The following is a 13,000-nucleotide window of genomic DNA, read 5'->3' as shown; positions in this document are numbered from 1 at the left end:
ACAACGTTATGAATTTTTACCATGTGAAATTAAAACCGCACACTCGCCGATACATTCGACAAAGTTACTGATAACACGCATTGGAAAAATGATGACGTCTTGTTGATTTGTAAAATACATGAGGTCGGAGGCCAATAAAATGTGGATTTACAATTTGGTTAGTATTGAAATGTTTGTCTAATTGTTATGTAGCATCCACGTGTTTTGATGGGATTTTGACGGCATGAAGCAATTACGCACACGGTATCCCAATTGAGGTTCGGCAGTAACAGGCAGGCCCCCTACTTTAAGTACAGTTTTCCGTTTCCAACATGGTTTTTGGTCAGAACTGAAGCCTATCGTGGTATATATGTGGTTGGCTTTTCTCTTCCACAACAATCATCGTTGGGCCTTCGTTAGATAACAACATCGGAACGAAATACAACAGACGTCATGTTTCCGTCTATGAAGCTTGCCGTCTTCTTTCAAAAGGCCGATGTCCAGTTGCTTCAGCTTGTCATGACGTTATGCCTGAGTTTACAGGTAAGGTACTTATGCATTATAAATCTGATTGTGATGTTTTAAACGCTTTTTTTTATGATTTTGACATGAAAATTAATACTTGTTTGATAACTCCAGAGGCATTGAACAACTTCGTACAAAGCAAATGCATTATAATTACCAAAAAGATAAAACATCAATATTTCTGTCAGTTTTTTACCAAGCCATAACACACCGATAATCACTGAGGACTTTTTAAATTTCCCAACAGGAAAAAAATTCAAACCATTGTTTTTATCAGGAAATCCTTTGATAATTTATTTTTGTGTTTGTGTAAAGAAAATCAATACTTTTTTCGATGTTTTGTTATCGTATACAATTTCTTCTCATGAGTTTTTTTTATTTTGATTAAGCAGAATTTCAAAAATTGTCAATGTTTGCATTTTCTGTTATCTCTTCATTGCAAACGTTCCGTACAGTTTTACGACCTCCCAGAAGCCACGAGTACACATCTGGGCTGTTTAGAAGGTGTACGGTTACCAAATGTACTGTATGCCCGCACTACACATCGAACAATCACACCAAGCAGATCTGTTCTGTTTCTTTGTCATGTTACGTGCATTAGCTCGTTCTTCACGCGCACACGTATAACACTCTCTTATACAAAAAACCAAAACACAAAATGTACATTACATTTATGCAGTGAATTTGCATTCTAAAGCATATGGCGCAATTTTCCGAATACAGGTTTTTTTTCCACAAAAGTATGAAAATGTAGAATATTGACTTTTTCGACAAGGTAATTAGAATTTATATATAAAGATTTTATTATAATCCAGAATCATACATTTTTGCTTTAAATGACATTTTCGGGTTTCATACGACTTAAAAAGAGTTTTTAAATGGAATGTACAAAAGACACACAGGGTAATAGCACCTTTCATATTATAACGTTGTAGTAACTCCCAATTTATAGTCTAACACTTGTTTCAGCTGCTGAAAGACTCGCCTTTAATATTCTACTCTAACACAGATATAAATACTGTAGTACGTATAAAGATCACACCATGTGGTAGGCACAAACCAAGATGGCGACAGTAACGAACATTTCGAATGTTTAAGCTTTTAGTTTTGTATCAAACGAGCGTTTTCATGTGAAATTTTATGTGGAATGGTATAAATAACAACGACAGTTCATTATATTGTGTATGTAGAAATAAAACGTGTATTCTTATCAGATCGAAAATGTCAATGGTATTCGTATCAGGACGTTCATACCGGAATCGAAATTTTCAAACTAGATTTTCATACCATGCAGATGATATGCGTACCGTGGATATCTTCCTTTGTATTGATTACCAGCAGTTGAATATGTAACAGAAAATACAATTATGACTTATAATCGGATGTAGGTAAAGTATTACTTACGTGTATGTACCTATCTGTGAGTAAATCAACAAATAGTATGTTTATCAAAATAGTTATTTTTACGCGGGTATGAACATCACTGATATTTTCGTCCCGATTAAAATGCGGTCTAAACACGTGACAACGTTGATATTTCTGTATATATAACAAATGATGGTTACCTAGACAACATCATAGACAAGATCATATTGATGCCAAGATAGAAAAGACCTTTGTGTCTTTTGTTTGATTATTTACTTTGTACTGTTTGGACGGTATATGTTGCCATTGAAGACAGGTTTTCCTATTGTGCAGCATCTTACAAAGAGTACTTTCATGACATTACTCTTAAAAAGGGATTTTCATGAAACATAAATTATAAAAAACGAGTAAATAGATAACTGTATTAGAATCAATCAATCAATAAATCAATTAATCAATAAATAAATAAATCAATAAATCAACCAACCAACCAACCTACCCACCCACCCACCCACCCATCCATCCATCCACCCATCCATCCATACACCGACCGACCGACCGACCGATCGACCGACCGATCGATCGATCAATCAATCAATCAATCAATCAATCAATCAATCAATCAATCAATCAATCAATTAGTCAACCAAATAGTAAAGACTATTATAATCCATCCATCAATCAATCAAAAGAAGAAAACACGAGCGCACATAACCCTAACACACACATCGAATCATGCCTTCAACAGTACACCTCCACATCATTCTCTATCAAAACACAAAAGATAAAATTCTTTTGTTAATTCACTTTCCCGTCTGTTTCAGATCGCTGCTTCTGCTGTGGTAGATACCGGCAGTAAGTATGTCTTACTCTTTGTGTTTCTGGATACTTAACTCCGTTAAGAAAATGTTTCTGATGATCATCCACGTGTGATGTTATAGACACTTATAAAAAAAACTTCCAAACTGATGACGGTAGATGCACGAAACTTCAGTGTAACTAGACATTAAAGTGTCAAAGGTCAGAAGAGCCAGACAGTACACACATATTTACACATAACTATTGATGTAAATAAAAACAACGGCAGTCGATAAACATGTCCATATCGTAAACAAGAACTTTACCATAAAGCCAAGCGGAGTTGTTTCCTAAAGAAAGCATTTGATACCAATCAAGGTTGCTCGGTGTATTGTCGATATCATTAATCTCGTGGAATCTCGTTTGATATCAACGTCACAACTCACGCGCCAAAGATAACACGTGACTTGAGTACATGTGAAGCCGTATATTTAAGGTAGTTTAATAAGAAACAATTTTAAACTTCATTTTAAATGAAATAACACCTTATTGATTTCTGCTGGCTTTTGATATCATTCCAGGTATTTACAAATATCAATTAGGTATGAAAGATTTAATTAAATTGAAAGACATGACATGAAATATTGATGTGTGTTTTTCTTCAGGTAAGTATAATAATGTAATTGTTGATAAACAGTGATTATATCACTGTAAGGACTTTTAAGGCATGTCATTTGATATTCTGAAACCCTTCCAAAATTATTAAAAAATTGAAAAAACAAAAAAAAAAAAAAAAAACAAAAACAAAATTCACGGGCATAGTGTACATTTTCTGGTCGCATCCAGACTATACCTTCAAGTCTGAAGTGGCATTCAATAAGCTGTAAATGCCAGCGTTACCGTCGAAATTTCAATGTTTCAGGCGGTTACAATTTACTATTCAACATGACCGTACCGTAAAATGCATAATCTCCAAATTCATATTTCTCTCAAATTTTAGAAATATTTAAAATATACAAATGACAAACGACAAAAAATGGTAGACAATACCAATATATTCGTTGAGCTGTCTTGGTATGACGTTTACAGTGATTATGAATGCCAAAGTAATGCTACCATAACAAAACACATTCAAATTATTTGAATTCAGGTTCTTGCAAAATATCTATTATTAAAGTTGTGCAAATGGCACTAAAGCGGAGAGCATCTTGCAGTATAAATTAAGGACTAGATACAGAGAATTCAGTACATGAAGAAAACCACACTATACAGCTGTTTCGTCCTTTAATTATGGGACAAGTGTACATCCTAGTCTACATTTTGACTTTTCTTTCGATCACTTTGGATTTTTCTCTGTCGCCTCATAGGCTTCAAAATATAGGCCATTAGCATCTGTGACTCACGAGTGTTTGACTGTACTGTATCTAACACTTAAGTTGTATTAAGATGGGTTACTCACTTGTGTAACTTTTGTATAATCTTTACGAACTGGGATGCTAGAGCCTAAATGGTTGAAACCTATGAGGCGAACGAGGTGTATATCCGAACAGGTCGAAATGAATGGAAGGCGGATAAATCCCCAGATCCAGTATTTCCTACTTTTTATGGCTGATTTGAGAAATAAGCCTTTTCTCGGATTTTTTTCAGGGACATAATTCTATTGCCAATCATAGTGTATTGGGTAATACTTGAACATTCACACACACATGGTGTTTACTTTGTAGCGTGATATAGAAATGATGATCATTTAGCATTGGATCCTCTTTACATATAAACATATAAACCTGTAGATAAAAAAAATCTACAGTGTACGGTCTTCTAAACGTAAGTAATTATTGCACGCGCATGTAAATATCCTGCCACATTTGCTGCACAGCGAAACATTGCATTAGGACCTGTACAGGGACGCCATAAAACCACAATAATTATTATTGTTTGATAGTTCAGTTATGTTATACTTGAACTTAAACTTAAAGCGAGCTAACTGCCAATCTATCGTCGGGAAACGTGTTATCTGACAAAGGGTTAGGTTTTACAATTTTACGATATGGACCGTGTATAACTGGCTCACGCACAGCATGTTACTAGTGTAGTTCTCTGTGACATTGCGGTTACACCGACCATATGTCAGTTAGTTACATTGTGGGTGACAATGTGATTTCACTATGACTCCCGACAATATGTCAGTTTGGTAAATTCTGGGACACAACGTGATTTCACAATGACTCCCGACAATATGTCAGTAAGGTACAATTTGCATGACAATGCGATTTCACTGTTTCTCATGACCATATGTCATTTAGGTAAATTCCAAGTGGCATTGTAATTTCAGTGTCTCCTGACCATATGTAATTTAGGTAAATTCTGGGTGACTATGTGATTTCACTGTGTCTCTACTCTCCTGATCATATGTCATTTAAGTAAATTCTGGGTGACAAGGCGATTTCACTTTTTCTCAGGACCATATATCAGTTCGGTTAATTCTGGATGACAATACGATGTCACTGTGACTCCTGACCATATGTCATTTCGGGAAATGCTGGATCACAAAGTGATTTCACTGTGTCTTCCGACCATATGTCATTGAGATTCTTGGTGACAATGCGATGTTACAGTGACTCTCTTCCGTACGACATTAGGAAGTTTCTTTGTGACATTCAGATGTCATGATGTCTCTCGATCATAAGTCACTTTGACTCACCGCCGTATGTCGGTAAGTTAGTCCTAGGTGACAATTGGATGACACTGACTCCCCACCGTATTCAGTAGGTTAGTCCTAGGTGACATTGGATGTCACTGACTCCCCACAGTATGCCGGAAGGTGAGTCCTAGGTGACATTGGATGTCACTGACTCCCCACAGTATGCCGGTAGGCTAGTTCTAGGTGACATTGGATGTCACTGACTCCCCACAGTATGCCGGTAGGTTTGTTCTAGGTGACATTTGGATGTCACTTACTCCCCACAGTATGGCGGTAGGTAAGTTCTAGGTGACATTTTGATGTCACTGTCTCCCCACAGTATGCCGGTAGGCTAGTTCTAGGTGACATTTTGATGTCACTGACTCCCCACAGTATGCCGGAAGGTTCGTTCTAGGTGACATTTGGATGTCACTGACTCCCCGCAGTAAGCCGGTAGGTAAGTTCTGGGTGACATTGGATGTCACTGACTCCCCACAGTATGCCGGTAGGTTCGTTCTAGGTGAAAATTGGATGTCACTTACTCCCCACCATATGCCGGTAGGTTAGTTGTAGGTGACATTTGGATGACACTGACTCCCCACCGTATGCCGGTAGGTTAGTTCTAAATAATTGGATGACACTGACTCCCCACCGTATGCCGGTAGGTTAGTTCTAAATAATTGGATGACACTGACTCCCCAGCGTATGCCGGTAGGTTAGTTCTAGGTGACATTGGATGTCGCTGACTCCCACCGTATACCGGTAGGTTAGTTCTAGGTGACATTTGGATGACACTGACTCCCCACCGTATGCCGGTAGGTTAGTTCTAAATAATTGGATGACACTGACTCCCCAGCGTATGCCGGTAGGTTAGTTCTAGGTGACATTGGATATCACTGACTCCCCACCGTTTGCCGGTAGGTTCGTTCTAGGTGAAATTGGATGTCACTGACTTCACACCGCATGCCGCTAGGTTCGTTCTAGTTGACATTGGACGTCAGTGACTCCCCACCGTATGCCGGTAGGTTAGTTCTAGGTGACATTGGATGTCACTGACTTCCCACCGTATGCCAGTAGGTTAGTTCTAGGTGAAATTGGATGTCACTGACTTCCCAATGTAGGCCGGTAGGTTCGTTCTAAGTGACATTTGAAGTCACTGACTCCCCACCGTATGCCGGTAGGTTAGTTCTTGGTTACATTGGATGTCGCTGACTCCCCACCGTATGCCGGTAAGTTAGTTCTAGGTTTCATTGGATGTCACTGACTTCCCACCGTATGCCGGTAGGCTAGTTCTAGGTGACATTGGATGTCGCTGACTCCCCACCGTATGCCGTTAGGTTAGTTCTAAATAATTGGATGACACTGACTCCCCACCGTATGCCGGTAGGTTAGTTCTAGGTGACATTGGATGTCACTGACTCCCCACCGTATGCCGTTAGGTTAGTTCTAAATAATTGGATGACACTGACTCCCCACCGTATGCCGGTAGGTTAGTTCTAGGTGACATTGACTCTGACTCCCCACCGTATGCCGGTAGGTTAGAGCTAGGTGACATTGGATGTCACTGACTCCCCACCGTATGCCGGTAGGTTTAGTTCTAGGTGAAATTGGATGTCACTGACTCCCCACCGTATGCCGGTAGGTTAGTTCTAGGTGACATTGGATGTCGCTGACTCCCCACCGTATTCCGGTAGTTTAGTTCTAGGTGAAATTGGATGTCACTGACTCCCCACCGTATGCCGGTAGGTTAGTTCTAGGTGACATTGGATGTCGCTGACTCCCCACCGTATGCCTGTAGGTTAGTTCTAGGTGAAATTGGATGTCACTGACTACTCACCATATGCCGGTATGTAAGTTCTAGGTGGCATTGTATGTCACTGACTTCCCACCGTATGCCGGTAGGTTAGTTCTAGGTGAAATTGGATGTCACTGACTTCACACTGCATGCCGGTAGGTTCGTTCTAGTTGACATTGGACGTCACTGACTCCCCACCGTATGCCGGTAGGTTAGTTCTAGGTGACATTGGATGTCACTGACTTCCCACCGTATGCCAGTAGGTTAGTTCTAGGTGAAATTGGATGTCACTGACTTCCCAATGTAGGCCGGTAGGTTCGTTCTAGGTGACATTTGAAGTCACTGACTCCCCACCGTATGCCGGTAGGTTAGTTCTTGGTTACATTGGATGTCGCTGACTCCCCACCGTATGCCGGTAAGTTAGTTCTAGGTTTCATTGGATGTCACTGACTTCCCACCGTATGCCGGTAGGCTAGTTCTAAATAATTGGATGACACTGACTCCCCACCGTATGCCGGTAGGTTAGTTCTAGGTGACATTGGATGTCACTGACTCCCCACCGTATGCCGTTAGGTTAGTTCTAAATAATTGGATGACACTGACTCCCCACCGTATGCCGGTAAGTTAGTTCTAGGTGACATTGGATGTCTCTGACTCCCCACCGTATGCCGGTAGGTTAGTTCTAGGTGACATTGGATGTTGCTGACTCCCCACCGTATTCCGGTAGTTTAGTTCTAGGTGAAATTGGATGTCACTGACTCCCCACCGTATGCCGGTAGGTTAGTTCTTGGTGACATTGGATGTCGCTGACTCCCCACCGTATGCCTGTAGGTTAGTTCTAGGTGAAATTGGATGTCACTGACTACTCACCATATGCCGGTATGTAAGTTCTAGGTGGCATTGTATGTCACTGACTTCCCACCGTATGCCGGTAGGTTCGTTCTAGGTGAAATTGGATGTCACTGACTTCCCACCGTATACCGATAGGTAAGTTCTAAGTAACATTGGATGTCACTGACTTCCCACCGTATGCCGGTAGGTTAGTTCTTGGTGACATTGGATGTCAATGGCATCCCACCGTATGCCGGTAGGTTAGTTTTAGTTGACATTGGATGTCACTGACTTTTTCACCGTATGCCGGTAGGTTCGTTCTAGTTGACATTGGATGTCACTGACTTCCCACCGTATACCGATAGGTAAGTTCTAAGTAACATTGGATGTCACTGACTTCACACCGCATGCCGGTAGGTTCGTTCTAGGTGAAATTGGATGTCACTGACTCCCCACCTTATGCCGGTAGGTTAGTTCTAGGTGAAATTGGATGTCACTGACTTCACACCGCATGCCGGTAGGTTCGTTCTAGGTGAAATTGGATGTCACTGACTCCCCACCGTATTCCGGTAGGTTAGTTCTAGGTGACATTGGATGTCACTGACTTCCCCACCTTATGCCAGTAGGTTAGTTCTAGGTGAAATTGGATGTCACTGACTTCCCACCATATGCCGGTAGGTTCGTTCTAGGTGACATTGGATGTCACTGACTCCCCACCGTATGCCGATAGGTTAGTTCTAGGTGACATTTGAAGTCACTGACTCCCCACCGTATGCCGGTAGGTTAGTTCTTGGTAACATTGGATGTCGCTGACTCCCCACCGTATGCCGGTAGGTTAGTTCTAGGTGACATTGGATGTCACTGACTTCCCACCGTATGCCGGTAGGTTAGACCTAGGTGACATTGGATGTCACTGACTCCCCACAGTATGCCGGAAGGTTAGACCTAGGTGACATTGGATGTCACTAACTCCCCACAGTATGCCGGTAGGTTCGTTCTAGGTGACATTTGGATGTCACTGACTCCCCACCGTATGCCGATAGGTTAGTTCTAGGTGACATTTGAAGTCACTGACTCCCCACCGTATGCCGGTAGGTTAGTTCTTGGTAACATTGGATGTCGCTGACTCCCCACCGTATGCCGGTAGGTTAGTTCTAGGTGACATTGGATGTCACTGACTTCCCACCGTATGCCGGTAGGTTAGACCTAGGTGACATTGGATGTCACTGACTCCCCACAGTATGCCGGAAGGTTAGACCTAGGTGACATTGGATGTCACTAACTCCCCACAGTATGCCGGTAGGTTCGTTCTAGGTGACATTTGGATGTCACTTACTCCCCACAGTATGCCGGGAGGTTAGTTCTAGGTGACATTTTGATGTCACTGACTCCCCACCGTATGCCGTTAGGTTAGTTCTAAATAATTGGATGACACTGACTCCCCACCGTATGCCGGTAGGTTAGTTCTAGGTGACATTGGATGTCTCTGACTCCCCACCGTGTGCCGGTAGGTTAGTTCTAGGTGACATTGGATGTTGCTGACTCCCCACCGTATTCCGGTAGTTTAGTTCTAGGTGACATTGGATGTCACTGACTCCCCACCGTATGCCGGTTGGTTAGTTCTAGGTGACATTGGATGTCGCTGACTCCCCACCGTATGCCTGTAGGTTAGTTCTAGGTGAAATTGGATGTCACTGACTATTCACCATATGCCGGTATGTAAGTTCTAGGTGGCATTGTATGTCACTGACTTCCCACCGTATGCCGGTAGGTTCGTTCTAGGTGAAATTGGATGTCACTGACTTCCCACCGTATACCGATAGGTAAGTTCTAAGTAACATTGGATGTCACTGACTTCCCACCGTATGCCGGTAGGTTAGTTCTTGGTGACATTGGATGTCAATGACATCCCACCGTATGCCGGTAGGTTAGTTTTAGTTGACATTGGATGTCAATGACTTTTTCACCGCATGCCGGTAGGTTCGTTCTAGGTGACATTGGATGTCACTGACTTCCCACCGTATACCGATAGGTAAGTTCTAAGTAACATTGGATGTCACTGACTTCACAACGCATGCCGGTAGGTTCGTTCTAGGTGAAATTGGATGTCACTGACTCCCCACAGTATGCCGGAAGGTTAGACCTAGGTGACATTGGATGTCACTAACTCCCCACAGTATGCCGGTAGGTTCGTTCTAGGTGACATTTGGATGTCACTTACTCCCCACAGTATGCCGGGAGGTTAGTTCTAGGTGACATTTTGATGTCACTGACTCCCCACCGTATGCCGTTAGGTTAGTTCTAAATAATTGGATGACACTGACTCCCCACCGTATGCCGGTAGGTTAGTTCTAGGTGACATTGGATGTCTCTGACTCCCCACCGTGTGCCGGTAGGTTAGTTCTAGGTGACATTGGATGTTGCTGACTCCCCACCGTATTCCGGTAGTTTAGTTCTAGGTGACATTGGATGTCACTGACTCCCCACCGTATGCCGGTTGGTTAGTTCTAGGTGACATTGGATGTCGCTGACTCCCCACCGTATGCCTGTAGGTTAGTTCTAGGTGAAATTGGATGTCACTGACTACTCACCATATGCCGGTATGTAAGTTCTAGGTGGCATTGTATGTCGCTGACTTCCCACCGTATGCCGGTAGGTTCGTTCTAGGTGAAATTGGATGTCACTGACTTCCCACCGTATACCGATAGGTAAGTTCTAAGTAACATTGGATGTCACTGACTTCCCACCGTATGCCGGTAGGTTAGTTCTTGGTGACATTGGATGTCAATGACATCCCACCGTATGCCGGTAGGTTAGTTTTAGTTGACATTGGATGTCACTGACTTTTTCACCGCATGCCGGTAGGTTCGTTCTAGGTGACATTGGATGTCATTGACTTCCCACCGTATACCGATAGGTAAGTTCTAAGTAACATTGGATGTCACTGACTTCACACCGCATGCCGGTAGGTTCGTTCTAGGTGAAATTGGATGTCACTGACTCCCCACCTTATGGCGGTAGGTTAGTTCTAGGTGAAATTGGATGTCACTGACTTCCCACCGTATGCCGGTAGGTTCGTTCTAGGTGACATTTGGATGTCACTGACTCCCCACCGTATGCCGGTAGGTTAGTTCTAGGTGACATTGTATGTCGCTGACTCCCCACCGTATGCCGGTAGGTTAGTTCTAGGTGACATTTGGATGTCACTGACTTCCCACCGTATGCCGGTAGGTAAGTCATAGGTGACATTTGGATGTCACTGACTCCCCACCGTATTCCGTTAGGTTAGTTCTAGGTGACATTTGGATGACACTGTGACTTCTGACCACATGTCAGTAGGGTAGTTCTGGCTGAAATTTCAATGTCATGATGTCTACAGACCGTATCTCAGTATTGAGTTGACATTTAGGTGACATTTATGTATGTCACTAAGACAGTACATTTTAGGATAGTTCTGGATGAGATTTGACAGGTAGAAAGGTATTTTATTTAAAAAATTATCAACAAGAAGTACAATTCAAATTAAAAACAAATACCTTTAGTTCTCCTTACTCTGAGATTTCTGTATTTTTTGTTCTGAAGCGACTTGTAAGAACTGTTTGAAATATGTCTACAGATTAATAGATGACTATAGAATTCTCAGCTTTGATGTATCAGGTATCGGATTTGTTGCATACTTTGGGTTTGGTGAGACAATCGATATCTGTGATGGAAACACTAATAATCGATGTTGACCAATGTAACAATGTAACGAAATCAGGAATATGTTCCTATGCAAAGACATATTGATAGTATTAAAATATACGGTTTCTGATCAGGAGTTCTTAACGTTGAATAATCTAGATTTGATCACTCTTAACCCTGTTTATTTTAATACTTATTTTTATACATCGATATTTCATTTTTACGATCATATAAAATACGGAATCGATGATTTGTAAAGAATAAAGTAGTATTCCTTTACCAACTTTACAATGTTAGCATGTATCGATTTAAAAAGTCAATATGGAATTAAGAGGTATCATGACGTAGATCTTTGAAAAATGTAATCACATCATTATAATTCGTATTCAATTAGTGAAGACATAAAACAAAAAAATGATTATGCACATATGATATGAAAAGAAGTTTAAAAAATTGACTGAACCTATTTAATGATACTCTCTCATTGTGGCTGAATTTAGCTCCTAATAGTTAGTGTATTTACCGGACTCACAAGTCGAAGGTGCCCAACTCAAACCAAAGTAAAACATATTTTGATGCAAAATGACCACGGTTTTCCCAATGCAGTATCATGATATGTTCGTGTATATGGGGAAGTCAGTATTAGTATTCTTGATCGTTTAGTAGATATTGATTGAAAGCTATTCTTGGTATCGATTTCACAGAAATAAATGACCGTCTATCTCTGTATCATGCCCGCATAGCACGATCTCTATTCTATGTTGGTCGGAGTTGTCTTTCTTTCAATCTCCTTTCTCATGTCGTGTTTAAATGAAGAGTATTGGACAACCTGATTCTCATACCAGTTTGTCAGCACATTTCGTTTATCTTGATTCATAATAGTTCATCGAATTATTTTTGACAGATGCACGGGTCAATTCATTTTGTCCGAACGCACGGCTAGAAGAGGCGATACCGTATCTCAGTGACGCTGATGGAGAGTTCTTAAGCGCTTTAGTACACTCTGACAATTACTCAGATAATCTGTTTATAACGTTACCAAGGAAACAACACCTAACTGTTTTAGAAATATCTAGACGAGTTATATACCCTGAATCGGGAACTCTTTTGTGGACAGAAGGTAATGAAACTTACTCGGAGGAATTGTCTGAAAAGTGTCTCTATCAGGGCAGTGTTGTGGGACGTCCGGACAGCAGTGTGGCGGTATCACTTTGTGATGGTTTGGTACGTAATTTTCATTTTAGACACAAAGATTGTCAGAGGGGAAAAGATTAGATGAAATAAATGGATTGGTGGTTTTTTCCACCGATTTTACCTTTAAAATAAGTAATTCATACGGATAG

General features: G+C 41.3%; 1 protein-coding gene across 1 annotated transcript; it reads left to right on the top strand.

Moving 5' to 3' along the window:
- Positions 1-332: 332 nt before the first annotated feature.
- Positions 333-12,932, top strand: LOC132553434 (uncharacterized). Its single transcript, XM_060217678.1, has 3 exons — positions 333-522; positions 2,694-2,724; positions 12,562-12,932. The coding sequence occupies exons 1-3, from the start codon at positions 433-435 to the stop codon at positions 12,930-12,932; spliced, it is 492 nt and encodes a 163-aa protein (XP_060073661.1). The 5' UTR covers positions 333-432.
- Positions 12,933-13,000: the final 68 nt, after the last annotated feature.

Source organism: Ylistrum balloti, unplaced genomic scaffold (assembly GCF_031769215.1).
Source record: "Ylistrum balloti isolate Yb309-2 unplaced genomic scaffold, AGI_CSIRO_Ybal_v1 Utg370328, whole genome shotgun sequence".
Classification (NCBI taxonomy): Eukaryota; Metazoa; Mollusca; class Bivalvia; order Pectinida; family Pectinidae; genus Ylistrum; species Ylistrum balloti.
The sequence above is the reverse complement of the archived record's forward strand: the minus strand, read 5'-3'. Positions and strand labels throughout refer to the sequence as shown.

What these genes read in the sequence shown, in the direction of transcription:
- LOC132553434 (XM_060217678.1), top strand. Translation starts at nt 433, where the DNA reads ATGTTTCCGTCTATGAAGCTTGCCGTCTTCTTTCAAAAGGCCGATGTC. An exon ending in CGTTATGCCTGAGTTTACAG is followed by an intron (nt 523 to 2,693) that starts GTAAGGTACTTA and finishes CGTCTGTTTCAG; the next exon opens with ATCGCTGCTTCTGCTGTGGT. An exon ending in TGCTGTGGTAGATACCGGCA is followed by an intron (nt 2,725 to 12,561) that starts GTAAGTATGTCT and finishes TATTTTTGACAG; the next exon opens with ATGCACGGGTCAATTCATTT.